The sequence below is a fragment of the Eleutherodactylus coqui genome, chromosome 8 (genome assembly GCF_035609145.1).
Source record: "Eleutherodactylus coqui strain aEleCoq1 chromosome 8, aEleCoq1.hap1, whole genome shotgun sequence".
Lineage (NCBI taxonomy): Eukaryota > Metazoa > Chordata > Amphibia > Anura > Eleutherodactylidae > Eleutherodactylus > Eleutherodactylus coqui.
Genome location: NC_089844.1, coordinates 145,487,227 through 145,503,308, shown reverse-complemented (window position 1 = coordinate 145,503,308; position 16,082 = coordinate 145,487,227). Strand labels below are relative to the sequence as shown.

General features: G+C 48.8%; 1 protein-coding gene across 1 annotated transcript; it reads right to left on the bottom strand.

Annotated features, from left to right (window-relative positions):
* Positions 1–876: 876 nt before the first annotated feature.
* Positions 877–2,279, bottom strand: LOC136577948 (uncharacterized). The gene is made up of 4 exons (XM_066577859.1): positions 2,213–2,279; positions 1,989–2,130; positions 1,688–1,838; positions 877–1,591 (listed from the first exon to the last, which is right to left on the bottom strand). The coding sequence occupies exons 1-4, from the start codon at positions 2,261–2,263 to the stop codon at positions 877–879; spliced, it is 1,059 nt and encodes a 352-aa protein (XP_066433956.1). The 5' UTR covers positions 2,264–2,279.
* Positions 2,280–16,082: the final 13,803 nt, after the last annotated feature.

The window sequence follows — 16,082 nt, the reverse complement described above, 5'->3', positions numbered from 1 at the left end:
ACGATTACAACTACATGACTTCAGAAAAGAAATTTTGCGCAAGCAATGGTACCGCACTCGCAAGCAGGACGCAGCACCACAACCGTGCGTTACATCAGGCACGCACCAGGAGGGCATGAAATCAACGTTTGTCACTGTTTTTTTCCATCATTTTTTAAGTAAAAAGCTGACAGAATGTAACCTCCCTGCCGGGTAGCGGAATGCTGTGTTTTCTCTTATATATTTTGTAACAATATGGAGGGCCTGTAGTAGCACACATTTGGCACGTGGTGACAGTAGTAGTTTCTGTTGTGCTACGTTCTTGCGCGTCGCACGTCAATCCACTACCAATTTGGCTTTCGCCATACTTGACGGAGATACCGCAAGCGAAAATGCTGATGGGAACAGGCCGACATACTGCCCCTGTTCTCATCAGCATTTTTTGTTGTTTTTTCATGTTACAACACCGGACAGCAAAGCTACACTGGAGCGAACATGAAGATACACAGGAAAATAAAAAAAGGAACATTGACCCCGAGAAATGAGTTACCCCAACCTTGGAGGACAGCGAGCCAGGTAAAAAAAAAACCACTACACGCAAAAACACTTTCCTTCGCGTACAGTGGCACAACCTGCGAAGAATGTCACGGTCATGCCACTGACGGGAAGGAATGTGTGTGCCTTGTCTATATAGCAACAGAGCAGATAGTAGCCGGCAGTGAGCGATTTAAGAAATTGGTCCCCAATCTTTCCCATGACCATCTGTTAGAATTTCTGGGACACCAGGCAACTCCATGCAGTGTTACACAAAGCAGCATCACAATGGAACATGCACTTTTTAATGGTAGCGCCTACGACATTGCAGTTATCCTCCTGGAACAGTCGTGATCACTGCAACTAATAAAAGAGCCTTCTCCAATACCAGATTGAGAACGATTGGGAAGGGGAAGGGGACCCGCCTGTCACCATGTCGCCGTAGCCAGTGTCTTGAGAGACATAGTGCATGGGGTATCCCGGCGTCCTAGAAACCCTGCCTGGTTGGTCAGGGAAAGATTGGGGTGGAGGCAACATGCGGTTAGATGGTGATACTGCAAAGGCTGCATTTTTCATAGCCATAATAATGGCGCAGCTATCTGCAATGGGCCTTTGAGAAGCAAAAACCTCTAGCACAGCGTAAATTACGGGCGCTATAGCCCACTGACGCTCCGAGGTTAGTTCACGAATGTGTGCCGCCACGGCGGCACCCATTGTGTCCCATTGATCCTCGGTGTCAGCCCGGCGCAACATCGCCAGCGCCTCTTGGGCGGCATCCGACTTATTATTCTTCCGGCGCGGACGACCTGCAACGCTGCGGCTCGTCCGCTCGGAACTCACCTCCCTGCTACTGCCTGCTCTGCTGCCAGTGCTAGTACTACTGCTACGTGACACATTTTGTTCCCCCACTTCCGGTGTTACTGAAGTGGGGTACAAATCGTGCGTGCTCCGCTGGCTGTCGTCCAAGGTTGGGGTACCTTCTCGGGGCTCAGCATCCCGCGACTCCTGTTCCGGCCTTTCTGTGTCGCCTGAAGTGATTTCGACCGCCGCAGGCGCCGCCATGATGTTCCCGCTGGATCTGTGGACGAAACAAGAGCACCGTTTAGAGACGTACAACCTCAAAATGCAACGTCAGTGACGCCGAGCTGTAAGCTGGAAGGAAAATTACACCTACGGACGCAATTCTCTACTGGTCCTGAGGAACAGCAGTACGTCATGGTGTGGACACTTTTTCTTGGACGGGGGAGAGACGCTTTTTTCACATTCCTTTTCGTGTTTTTTGAAACGGTCCCGAACTGACCGCCAGCGATTCTTGACGTCTTTAACTGCAAAATGAAAGATCGTTTTTAAAAGCAGTCTGCAAAACAATGTAATCCACCTAACGCTGCAATAAACAGTGTGGTTAAATGCAGTACAGCTTTAAGTACATCAAAGAAATGGCACCAAAAGCGTTACAACCAATAGTGTCAACTTACGGATTTCACTTTGGACGGTAGCAGTAGCAGAGTACCAATCGGGATACATCCCTGAGCAGACCACAATCCAGGCGTCCGCCTTTATGTCACGGTCACTGTAGCCCGGCTCGGCTGGGTCCCAAATCTGAGGCTTACTTTCAACCTGCAAGGAGGAGAGAAAAAAACAAGTTGAATTGCATTCCGAGGGGGATGGAAATGGTTGTGGCAGTGGACACTGTACTCACCAAGAGTATCATCCTGCCGGCGTTGATCCCCATCCTTTGATACCAGGCCATTGTCCGGAAAGAGGGATGGCTGTGCAAATGGAATGTTCTTGGCGACTGCAGAAAATGTAGGTCCTCCTGTGAGCAATCAGAAAATGATTAAATTTCATCAGATACACAACATGATGGGCCACTAGCGCGCAATTGGAAGTCGCCAAAAATAACGAAGAGGCTCACATCTACACAAGTGGCATGCCAAAGGGAGAGCAATTTTATAAAAGGCAAAGTGTAAAAAATGTTGGCAGCGTCATATATGCGACACAGGGTGAGCAATGCAAAACCGGACATCGTGCCCCGAAACGCGTGGACTCGCCCGTGCAAAGGAATGCCATGCAACAGGGTGGGTGGCCATGCAATGGAGGAAATGCCCTACTTAACGCCGACCTTGCCCCTTGCAAAGGAACGCCATGCAACAGGGGAGCAATGCAAGTGAGGAAAAGAGCGACTACTGTGGGTTATAATGCAAAAAAAAGGAGGACGCAAAAGAGCGCGATGCTGCAATGAGAGACCACAAGAAGGTGGGGTGGAGCTGGGCGCGTGTCGCGTGCAACGGAGATGGCGATGTAGTGCATTACCTTTTCAGCCGAGGTTGAAGATTGTGCCGCTGCAGCCGCCGCTGCTGGTGGTGGTTCCGACGCCGGTGGTGGAAGTGGTGGTGGCGCTGGTCCGGGTGGTGGTCCCGCTGGGTGTTGTTGTCCCGGTGGTAGTGGGATAGCTGTTGATGGTTCTGGTGGTAGCCCTGCTCTCGGTGGTGGTAGTCAAGCTGGTGGTCCCGCTGTGGGTAGTGGTGGTGCTTCTGACGCTGGCGGTGATGGTAGCGTGGGGGGGCTTGGTGGTGTTCCCGCTGTGGGTTGTGGTTTCGCTGGCGGTGGTGGTAGCAGTGATGGTGGTCCAGCAGGTGGTTGCGCTTGATCTTGTTGTGCTGCTGCCGGTCATTGCGGGCTACCTGCTGGTGCTGTTGGTGGTTGTGGTGGTTGCCCTTCTGGCGGTGGTGGTAGCGGTGGTGCTGGTCCAGCAGTTGGTTGCGCTGGATCTTGTTGTGCCGCTGCCGGTGGTTGAGGGCTACCTGCTGATGCTGTTGGTGGTTGTGGTGGTAGCCCTGCTGCTGGTGGTGGTAGCGGTGGTGGTCCAGCTGGTGGTCCCACTGTGGGTTGTTTTACCGCTGCCAGTGGTGGTAGCGGTGGTGGGCAAGGTGCTTGACCCGCTGGGGGTTGTAGTGCTGCTGCCGGTGGTGGTAGCGCTGGTGGGCCAGCTGGTGGTCCCACTGTGGATTGTGTTACCGCTGCCGGTGGTGGTAGCGGTGGTGGGCCAGATGGTGGTCCCACTGTGGGTTGCTGTGGTGGGCAAGGTGCTTGACCCGCTGGAAGTTGTAGTGCTGCTGCCGGTGGTGGTAGCGGTGGTGGGCCAGCTGGTGGTCCCACTGTGGGTTGTGTTACCGCTGCCGGTGGTGGTAGCGGTGGTGGGCCAGCTGGTGGTCCCACTGTGGGTTGTGTTACCACTGCCGGTGGTGGTAGCTGTGGTGGGCAAGGTCCTTGACCCGCAGAGGGTTGTAGTGCTGTTGCCGGTGGTGGGCCAGCTGGTGGTCCCACTGTGGGTTGTGTTACTGCTGCCGGTGGTGGTAGCTGTGGTGGGCAACGTGTTTGACCCGCTGGGGATTGTAGTCCTGCTGCCGGTGGTGGTAGCTGTGGTGGGCAGGCTGCTTGACCCGCGGGGGGTTGTGCTTGGAGCCGCTGGGGGTTGTGGTGGACCCGCTGGGGGTTGTGGTGGACCCGCTGGGGGTTGTGCTGGACCCACTGGGGGAAGTGGTGGTGCCGCCGCTGCTTTTCCCGCCACTGGGCGTTGTCCTGCTGGGGGTTGTAGTGCTTCTGCCGGTGGTGGTAATGGCGGTGGGAAACGTGCTGGACCCGCTGGGGGTTGTGGTGGACCTGCTGGGGGTTGTGCTGGACCCACTGGGGGAAGTGATGGTGCCGCCGCTGCTTTTCCCGCCACTGGGCGTTGTCCCGCTGGGGGTTGTAGTGCTGCTGCTGGTGATGGTAATGACCGTGGGAAACGTGCTGGACCCGCTGGGGGTTGTGGTGGACCCGCTGGGGGTTTTGCTGGACCCGCTGGGGGTAGTGGTGGTAACCCTGGGGGTAGTGGTGGTGCCGCCGCTGCTGGCGGTGCTTTTCCCACCACTGACGTGGTTGGGATTTTCCCGCCTGTGACCCAGTATTTTCCCCTGGGCGTGAGTGGAGTCCCTACCGGTGGTGCTGATAGTGCTGCTGGTGCTGCCAATGGGTGTTCTGTTGCCGCTGGGGGGTCTGGTGCCGCTGGGTGTGGTGCTGCCGGCGGAGCTCCTGCTCCCTGCTTCCTCTCTGCACGCAGTCCAGGCTGAAATGGCGCCAAGCGCCTAAAATGGCCACTGTACCACTTCCTGTGAACAAACTTTATTGCCTCTCTTTTCTCATGCGAACAATCTGCTGCGGAACCGCTTTGAAAAACCGCGACAAAAAAAGCAATTTCATAGCGGTTTTTTGCTGCGTCCATGGGGCCCTATGGAAAAAAAGCGCTGCGGAAAGGTCAAAAGAATGGACATGCTGCATCTTTCGATACCGCGGCGCAGTTGCTTTTCCGCACTGCGGCTCTGCGGAAAATTTTACGCCCTGTGAGAACGACATTTTGGCCAAACACATTTGCACTGCATTGCACTGCAAACGCGACGGAATGGCCGCAATGTGGATATGCAACGGCAATCCGCGGCAAATAAGCAGTAAATCCGCCCTGTGTGAACCCAGCCTTAGGAGTGATGATACTCCTCCCCACCCAGGTTGCAAGCCTCTCACTAGCTAAATCATAATGCTACTGCACACTGATGAGGGGGGGGGGGGGGAAACAAAACAGCTGTCTGTGTATGGATTCTGGCTTTTGGTTTCAATTTCCAAACATTGTTACACAGACCTGTATAAAGGGTCAGACATTGATTTGCAGGAATGCTGCTATCCAGTAGGTGGCGCTGAAGAGTTATTATTCCATCTTCCTTATTTGCAGATGTCATGCAAGCACAACTGATAGGGAACTTTTGACGATGGGTTGGGCCTTGATGTTAAGACAGGAATGACACCAACCGCGGTGGAGTAATTAACGCAAAGCGATTGAATGCGGTTGCAAGTGGATCTGGATAAGGCCGGGCTCATGGGTGGAGCAAGTTTCGTGTGCATGAGGCCCACAGCGAATTTCAGCTGTGAGCCCGACCGGCGACCCTGTGTACCTGAATTTTCTGTATTGCATATGACCGCAGCGGCTCACTGTCAGTCATGTGCAGTACAGTTTTTTGTTTTTCAATGTAATGTTTGTATTTTAGAGATGAGCGAGCGTACTCTGAAATGCACTACTCGCTCGAGTAATTTGCTTTATCCGAGTATCGCTGTGCTCAGGTCTGAAGATTCGGGTGCCGGCACGGAACGGGGAGCTGCAGGGGAGAGCGGGGAGGAACGGAGGGGAGATCTTTCTCTCCCTCTCTCCCGCCCGCTCTCCCCTGCTCCCCGCTGCGACTCACCTGTCAGCCGCAGCAGCACCCGAATCTTCAGGGACGAGCACAGCGATACTCGGATAAAGCAAATTACTCGAGCGAGTAGTGCTTTTCCGAGTACTCTCGCTCATCTCTATTGTATTTCCCGCGCCATCGCTAAACGATGACACGGGTACCCATACGCAATGTAAATTGCATATGGGCTGTGGGATGGATGGCCTCCATTGACTTCAATGGAAGCTGTATGCGTCAAAATAGAGCTTTCTGCGATTTTTCTTCTGCTTGCAGAATACGCAATTTGAATCCGCGAGTGTAAACGAAAAAGCGAAAGTATATGCTTTTCAATGCCTGTGTTTTGCCGCAGATCCTCTGTGCTAAACCAATCGCGGATTCTGCTATTGGAATCCACCTGTTTGAGCCCGGCCTAAGTTGGGGGTCGTGAAATGAAGTCTAACACTGATAAATGTAAGGTTCTACACATGGGCAGGAAATACATGTCACCATTACACACTAAATGGGAAACCACTGGGTAACACTGACATGGAGAAGGACTTGGGAGATTTAGGTAACTGTAAGCTTAACTGGAGTAACCAGTGTCAGGCAGCTGCTGCCAAGGCAAATAGGATCATGGGGGGCATCAGAAGAGGTCTAGGGGCACATGACGAGAACATTGTTCTTCCTCTTTACAAGTCACTGGTCAGACCACAGTGAAAAAAATGCTTGTGTGAGAATGAAGTAAAAGATTGTCTTTGTTTCTGTCTTCCACTCTGGCTAATGATAAGGGTCCTGCATGCGGGACCCTCTCTTTGTCTAATAGGGTACTTGAAAATGCATCTTTGAAACCAGGCAAAGCATTACAAGGCTGTATTTTCTGACTTGAAGGACTTCATTACAGCCAGGTAAGAGGTAGCAGGAGCGTCACTAGTCACCAGACTGGTCATGAGTAATGACAAGAACAGCTCGCTCTGAGGGCTTCTACCCACCAGCGTTTTTTTAACGCTGCGATATCGCTGCGTTTTTTTCAATGGGACTTTCTAATGTTAAAATCACATTGCACAAAAATCGCAAAAGCACAAACTTGTATTTTTCTTGCAATGCGATTTTAACATTAGAAAGTCCTATTGAAAAAAATGCAGCGATATCGCAGCGTTAAAAAAAAACCACGAGTGGGTAAAAGCCCTGAGGCCGTTTTCACACGGCGGAGAAAATCTTGTGAGATTTGTGGGTTGCACATAAAACTCACACGAATATGAACCCCATTCTTTTGAATGGAGTCACATACATGAGCGGCGTGTCTTATCTTTTCGCGTTCCTCGGAACACATCGCCCATTGTTTTCAACGGGACAGTAAAACACATGGCGGGCATGGGATCTGCTCGTGAGTGCGAAGCGAGGTTGTCCCTGTGGGAAACAATGGGAAAAACTTGCCGATCCTCTAATGCAGATCTTCTAACGCGAATTGCCATAAAAACTCGCCCGTGTGTACATAGCCTTAAAGAAGCATCACTAGAACGTGGTGCCCTAAATGTACTAAGGGGCACAAGCCACCTAATAATTTTATTGAATCGTGGTCTGCCTGCAATCCTCCTGAAAGGTACGCAGGTGAAACCTAGTGTAAATTGGCGCTATCATTTATACCAGTTTCTGATGTAAACAATAGTGAATTTGACAGACCGCAGCACCCTGTCCTTTCAGATAAACCTAGTTCACTTTTTACAAAATTAGTAGGGGCAGCAGAAAAATGCGCAAAAGTCATATATTTTCGTTCTAATTGGACTTTTTTTTACTGTTTTTATGTATTTTAGCAGAGTTTAATCTGTCCAGAGCATCAGAATTCATATTGTCAAATGTATTAGTGCTCAGTAGATCCAGTTTGTCTAACGGCTCATTCACACGACCGTGATTTCGCCACGTATGATTACCGCAAGGCACAGCCGCTTACACAGACCAGTAAAATGCTGCAGGACTCCCGCAGTGTTTTACGGATACAGTCGTGTGAATGAGCCCTAAGGTGGCAGAGTTCCATCCATTAGGGTACGTCCACACATGGCAGATTTTGATGCGGATCTCCAGCAGACTTCATATGCTGTATAGTCGTGTCAAAATCTGGCCTACTTCACACGGGTGTATTTATGCGCACAAGATGTTTCCGCAACGCACAGAGACTAGAACCCACTGATTTCAATGGCTTCTTTCACATTTTTGTATTTTGAGATGCGTGAAACACTGCGTAATTCCGCTGGAACTAATGAGCCATTTAAATTAGTGCATCTTTGTTCGCGTGCAAAACTGAACTTACCCTGTTGGGGCAAATAGTACAGTATGATGAGGCGCGCCAAAAAAGTATTATTGACTCCACAAAAACGATTATCGTTCAAAAGATGTCACTCAAGCGACTTTTGAGCGATAATCGTTGTGTCATTTGCAGCCCAAGAATATCGCTCAAGATGAGTGATCACCTTGTGCTGCCAGTGGAAGATGCAGATAACAACCGGGGTGTCCCAGCTTGTCTTCTGCATCCAGCTGTTCCTCGCTCCGAGCGCCCGGCTGTTATACAGCCGAGCGCTCAGAGTGGAGGATGCAGAAGACAAGCGGGGTGTCCCCGCTTGCCTTCTTTAGCCAGCTGTTTTCTGCACGGAGCGCCTGTCTGTTATACATATCTGAGAAGGAATGTACCATCTTACCTTTCATGCTCAGAATGTCCTTTCAATTGTAAACTCTTGTGTGACGTGGAATTTTTGCCTAGGTAAACTATCCCACTCTGACTTGTCTCTCACTCTGTAGAACCCAGCACCTCCACAGATTACACAGACCGCTCAAAGACTTCACTGGACACAATGTAATTCTTAGTTTTCCCTGTAGTGGCGCTGCAGGGAATTTAACATTGGGAGCACCCCATAATTTGTTACTTTTGACCTTTTTAAGTTGGCCTTGGGCACTTAACTACAGGATGGCTGGCTAGGTAAAAGGGAGTGTGGCCACATGTAGTTCATCAGATTATGGCCCCCTGTCCACGGCCGAGGCAGAATATTGCTAGCAATATTCCGCCGCGAGGGATAAGGGGGGAGAGCTGTCAGGTCTCCAAGGTGAACCTATCTAATAGATAGGCCCATCGCGGCATGCCGCGATTTAAATCCCACGAGCAGAGAATCACTGTGATTCTCCGCTTGTGGACGCCAGTCTGCGCTTTCTATAGCAACGCTATGGAAAGCTTCACACTGTATGATTCGCCGGCGAATCATCACCCATGGACAGGCAGCCTTACTATAATGTACACCAAAAACTGCTATAAATTATAGCTGAAATCTACTTCAGCTCCCAGCCACTGTATTTCAGTCTGGCACACAGAAGTGCCATCAACTACAATAAATGTATCAAGAGTAGAGATGAGCGAGTATACTCGCTAAGGCACATTACTCGAGCGAGTAGTGCCTTAGCCAAGTATCTCCGCGCTCGTCTCTAAAGATTCGGGGGTCAGTGGGGGGGGGGGGGGGGAGGAGCAGCGGGGGAGAGCGGGGAGGAACGGAGGGGAGATCTCTCTCTCCCCCGCTCCTCGACGCAACTCACCTGTCACCCGTGCCGGCCCCCGAATCTTTAGAGACGAGCGGGGAGATACTCGGCTAAGGCACTACTCGCTCGAGTAATGTGCCTTAGCGAGTATACTCGCTTATCTCTAATCAAGAGCCTTGTGCCTCTTAATGCATCTGTCAAACATACATTCATGAATGTTTTTCTAAGGGCTCCTGTCCACGGGCGATAGTTCATTGCGTTATCCGTGGCGATAATCCAGCTGCGAAAAACGCAGTGAACGCTTTCCATAGCGTTGTTATGGAAAGCGCAGCCCCGACATCCATGAGTAGAGAAGCATAGCGATTCTCCGCTCGCGGGATTCAAATCACGGCATGCCGCGATTTGCCGTGATTCTCCTCGGTGAGCCTATCTGTCAGATAGGCTCAGCGCTGAGACCTGACAGCTCTCCCCCCTGCTCCCCCGTGGCAGAATATCACTAGTTATATTTTTTCACGGCCGTGGACAGGGGGCCTTAGGCTCACTTATGAAATGATATAAAACACCAGTCTGAGTAAACATGACCCATTATACCAGAAAATGCCCAGGTTATACCAGCTTGGCCCATATCATTATATAAAAGAAGATGTATAACTTATACCAGCTGTACATATTATATAATTATATACAGGAGATACCCAGGCTATATCACCATTTTCTATATCAGGGGTCCCCAACTCCAGTCCTCAGGGACCACCAACAGGCCATGTTTTCAGGATATCCTGGGGTAAGAACACCTGTGGCAATGTCTGAGGCACCGACAATAATTACATCACCTGTGCAATACTGAGGAAATCCTGAAAACATGACCTGTTGGTGGTCCCTGAGGACTGGAGTTGGGGAACACTGGTCTATATCACTATATACAAGATGTATAACTTATACCAACTGTACATGTATAATTTTATATAGGAGATACCCAGGTTATACAGGCATGGTCCATATCACTACATACAGAGAGATGTGTAACTTATACCAGCTGTACATATATAGTTATATACAGAAGATGCCCAGGTTTATACAAACATGCTCCATGTTAATATTTACAGAAAGATGTTTAACTTATACCAGCTGTACATATATAGTTATATACAGGAAATACCCAGGTTACATCTGCATGGTCCATAACACTATATGCAAGGAAATATATAATGTATGCTATATATACAGGAGATGCATAACTCATACCAGCTGTACATATAAAGTTATATACAGGAGATGCCCAGGTTATACCAGCATGCTCCATATCAGTGTATACAAGAAGATAGTTTATACATTGCATATGTGTATTTCTATACTGACGTGAGAATTGGTTGCATTGTTTATGTTCCTATGGCCATCTCCTGATGCTCCTGTTGTAGGATCGTCATTTATACTATTTATATTATAAAAGGTATATTATCCTTTATCACAGCACAGTACAGGTTGTATAATTGTTTACATAATTTGTAGATGAGAAGATTAAATGCAGACTGTCTACACCCTACAAGATAACATCACACCTTGCACTTCCTTTGTGTATTCTCTAGAGATGAGCGAGCACACTTGTCCAAGCTTGATGCTCGTTCGAGTATTAGGGTACTCGAGATGCTCGTTACTCAAGACAAGCACCACGCGGTACTCGAGTCATTCCATTTCCTTCCCTGCATGTTTAGTGCCATTTTCTAGCCAATAGACATGCAGGGAAGGCATTACCACTTCCTCCTGTGACGTGCCAGCCCTATCCCACCCCCCTGCAGTGAGTGGCTGGTGAGATCAAGTGACCGCCGAGTATTTAAAGCGGTCCCACCCGCGGCTCGCATCAGACACACGCTGGCAGAGATTAGAAAAGCGCTGCTGCTGATATAGGGAAAATGTTAGCGTAGGTCCTGTCTTCAAGAACCCCAACAGTCCTTCTTAGGGCTACATTTGACCGTGTGCATTACTGTTGTGGCTGGCTGGGAGCAGTAGTGCACAATTTTTTTTTTATTTATCTCGGGCTGTGCAGGCTATTACAGCTATAGCGTTCTCAGTCTGCAGTGTATTATACAGAGTATAGGGAAAGTGCTGCTGCTGATATAGGGAAAGTGATAGCATAGGTCCTGTCTTCAAGAACCCCAACGGTCCTTCTTAGGGCTACATCTGACCGTGTGCATTTTACTTGGTCCCTGCTGGGAGTAGTAGTGCTTCCATTTTTGTATAACGCATCTAGGCCTGTTTGCAGCCTTTCAGTTAGACTTTTTTCTGGCTGCAGTGCCGTACTATACTGCTGTCATCATGAAAGTGCACTCAAATTATTCCTAGCCTGCTGCGAACTACCTCATTATACCGTTCTCTGTCTGTACAGCCACTTCTATAGGCAAAGAAATATACACTATACAGTCCGTATCCTCTGTGCAAAAAACCCAAAGCTCCTTCTTAGGGCTACATCTGACCATGTGCTTTTTACTTGGGGCCTTCTGGGAGTTTTAGTGCTTCAATATTTTTTGTATAACGCAGCTAGGCCTGTTTGCAGCCTTTCAGTTAGACTTTTTTCTGGCTGCAGTGCGGTACAATACCGCTCTCACCAGGAAAGTGCACTCAAATTATTCCTAGCCTGCAGCAAACTACCTCACTTATACCGTTCTCTGTCTGCAGTGAATTAGACAGCGATCTCATTTCAGCTCAGGTAGTGTATCACAATACCATTTGCGTTGGTGGGGTTGAGATTGCCGCAGTTACCAGCACTATCCACTGCCTTTAGAGTCTCCCACTCCACACAGCCTCTATTATCTACAAGTCTCTGTGAGCAGTAAATTACCCCTAGGTATCAGCGCAAGACAGCGGGTTACTTTTTTCAAGTCACAGCATAGAGCCTCCGCTAGCTACAAGTCTCTGTGTGCGGTGAATTAAGGCCCAGTTGTCAGTGCTGTACAGTGGGGTAATTTATTTGGACCCTGCTCTATTCTCAATCCGCCATGATGAGGAGCTGGGGTAAGGGTCGAGGACGTGGACGTCCAAGAGAGGGTGTGGGCACAGGTTCCAGGTGAATTACAGCTGGCTGCTGCGGGATTAGGAGAGAGGCTAGTTTCTGGGGTCCCCAGCTTCATATCACAATTTATGGGTCCGCGTGGTAGACCTTTATTACACACAGAGCAGTGTGAGCAGGTCCTGTCGTGGATGGCAGAAAATGCATCCAGCAATGTATCGACCACCCAGTCTTCTACGCAGTCCACTACTCCCGGTTTAGGGACTGCAACTCTGAATCCTCTGGCTGCCGCTCCTCCTTCTTTCCAGCCTCCTCACTCCATGAAAATAACATATTCTGATGAGCAGGCAGACTCCCAGGAACTGTTCTCGGGTCCCTGCCATGAGTGGGAAAAATTGGTTCCTCTCTCACCTGAGGAGTTTGTCGTGACCGATGCCCAACCTTTGGAAAGTTTCTGGAGTCCAGGTGATGAGGATGGGGACTTCCGGCAACTGTCTCAGGAGCTTTCAGTGGGTGAGGAGGATAATGGTGATGAGACACAGTTGTCTGTCAATGAGGTAGTAGTAAGGGCAGTAAGTCCGAGGGAGGAGCGCACAGAGGATTCAGAGGAAGAGCAGCTGGACGATGAGGTGACTGACCCCCCCCTGGTTTGCTAAGCCTACTGAGGACAGGGCTTCAGAGGGGGAGGCAAGTACAGCAGCAGGACAGGTTGGAAGAGGCAGTGGAGTGGCCAGGGGTAGAGGCAGGGCCAGAGCGAAGAATCCCCCAACTGTTTCCCAAAGCACCCACTCGCGCCAAGCCTCCGTGCAGCGGGCTGGTGTTCAAAGGTGTGGATGTTTTACAGTGTGAGCGCGGACGACCGACGAACAGTGGTGTGCAACCTGTGTCGCCTCAAGATCAGCCGGGGAGCCACCACTACCAGCCTCACCACCACGCGCAGGCATATGATGGCCAAACACCCCACAAGGTGGGACGAAGGCCGTTCACCGCCTCCGGGTCACACCACTGCCTCTTCCCCTGTGCCCCAACCTGCCACACAGATCCAATACCCCTCTCAGGACACAGGCAGGAGCGCCTCCCGGCCTGCACCCACACCCTCACCTCCACTGTCCTCCACCCCATCCAGCAATATCTCTCAGCGCAGCGTTCAGCTGTCGCTAACACAAGCGTTGGAGTGAAAGCGCAAATACGCCGCCACGTACCCACACGCACAAGCTTTAAACGTGCACATTGCCAATCTAATCAGCCTGGAGATGCTGCCGTACAGGCTTGTGGAAATGGAGGCTTTCAAAAACATGATGGTGGCGGCGGTCCCGGGCTACTCGGTCCCCAGTCACCACTATTTTTCCTGGTGTGCCGTCCCAGCCCTACACCAGCACGTCTCCCGCAACATTAATCCGTACCCTCACCAACGCGGTTACTGGGAAGGTCCACTTAACCACGGACACGTGGACAAGCACAGGCGGGCAGGGCCACTATATCTCCCTGACGGCACATTGGGTGAATTTGGTGGAGGCTGGGACCGAGTCAGAGCATGGGACCGCTCACGTCCTACCCACACCCAGAATAGCGGGTCCTACCTCGGTGCTGGTATCTGTGGCGTTTTATGCCACCTCCTCTAAACCCTCCCCCTCCTTCTACGCAACCTCTACCTCTCAATTAACCCCTTAGTGACCAAGCCTGTTTGCGCCTTAATGACCAGGCCAAATTTTGCAAATCTGACATGTGTCACTTTAACATGGAAAAACACCAGAAAGGTTTTGCATAGCCAAGCGATTCTGACATTGTTTTTTCGCCACATGTTGTGCTTCATTTAGGCCAAAAAAATAGACCGATAGAAATTGTGTTTATTTATTAAAAGCGCCAAAATTGGGAAAATTTTGAAAAAATCGTCATTTTTTCACATTTCCAACTGCAATATCTTAAATATGTGCAAACATAATATAGAAATTTTTGCTAAGATTTATATTTCCACCCGTTTACTTTATTTTGGGCGCACATTGGAAAAACTTTCGTTTTTTTTTAACTATTTAGGAGACGTACAAATTTAACATTACTTTTTAGCATTTTGAGGAACACTTTGTTTTCCTATACCAAGCCGAGATTGGAAAGGCTCATGAGTGTCAGAATAATAGATACCCCCCCCAAATGACCTCATTTTAAAAACTACACCCCTTAATGTATTCACTGAGGGGTGTCATGAGTATTTTGACCCCACAGTTTTTTTTCAGGAATTAATTCAATTTAGAGGAGAAAAAGTAAAATTTCATATTTTTGCAAATCTGTCATTTTAAAGACATATTGTTTTCCTATAGTTTACATGAAAATCAGGATTTACACCCCAAAATGGATACCCCTATTTCTCCCGTGTTCAGAAATATACCCATTGTGGCCCTATTGTTATATCTGAGTCCACAACGGGGCCCAAAATGAAAGGAGTAGTCAGTGTCTTTCAAAACAGAAATTTTGCTTGAAGTCCTTTTAGGCCCCATAGCACACATGTAAAGTTCTTGAGTGCCCAAAACCATAGAAAACCCCCACAAATGACCCCATTTTGAAAACTAGACCTTAAGGAATTTATCTAGGGGTGTACTGCATATTTTGACCCCACAGTTTTTGAATGAATTCAAACCAAGCAAAAGGAAAAAATTGTGATTTTCGTTTTTTCGGCAATTCTGTCATTTTAAAAACAGCTTTTTTTGTACAGCACACATATGAAGGAAGACTTGCACCCAAAAATGGATACCCCTGTTTGTCCCGTGTTCAGAGACATACCCATTGTGGCCCTAATCTTATGTCTGGATACACAACGGAGCCCAAAATGAAAGGAGCGACCGGTGGCTTTCGGAACACAAATTTTGCTTGAAGTACTTTTAGGCCCCATTGCCCACTTGTAGAGTTCTTGAGCGCCCAAAACCATAGAGAACCCCCACAAATCACCCCATTTTGAAAACTAGACTCCTTAACGAATTTATCTAGGGGTGTACTGCGTATTTTGACCCCACAGTTTTTGAATAAATTCAAGCAAAGCAAAAGGAAAAAATTTGGATTTTTGTTTTTTTGGCAATTCTGTCATTTTAAAAACAGCTTTTTTTGTACAGCACACATATGAAGGAAGACTTACACCCCAAAATGGATACCCCTGTTTGTGCTGTTTTCAGAAATATACCCATTGTGGCCCTAATCTTATGTCCGCATGCACAACGGGGCCCAAAATAAAAGGAGTAATCGGTGGCTTTCAGAACATAGATTTTGCTTGAAGTCCTTTTAGGCCCCATTGCCCACTTGTAGAGTTCTTGAGCGCCCAAAACCATATAGAACCCCCACAAATGACCCCATTTTGAAAACTAGACCCCTTAACGAATTTATCTAGGGATGTACTGCATATTTTGACCCCACAGTTTTTGAATAAATTCAAGCAAAGCAAAAGGAAAAAAATAGGATTTTCATTTTTTGGGCTATTGTGTCAATTTAAAAACAGGTTTTTTTGTACAGCACACATATAAATGAAGGCTTTCACCCCAAAATGGATACCCCTGTTTGTCCCGTGTTCAGAAACATACCCATTGTGGCCCTAATAGACTTACAGGACCCATGGCTAGGCCTACAATGAAAGGAATACCTGTTGGATTTCAGGGTACCACTGAATAAATTTCAGGCCCCATTGCCCACTTATAGAGCCATTGAGCGGTCAAAACTATAAAGAACCCCCTCAAATGACCCCATTTTGAAAACTAGACCCCTTAACGAATTCATCTAGGGGTGTACTGCGTATTTTGACCCCACAGTATTTGAATGAATCTAAGCAA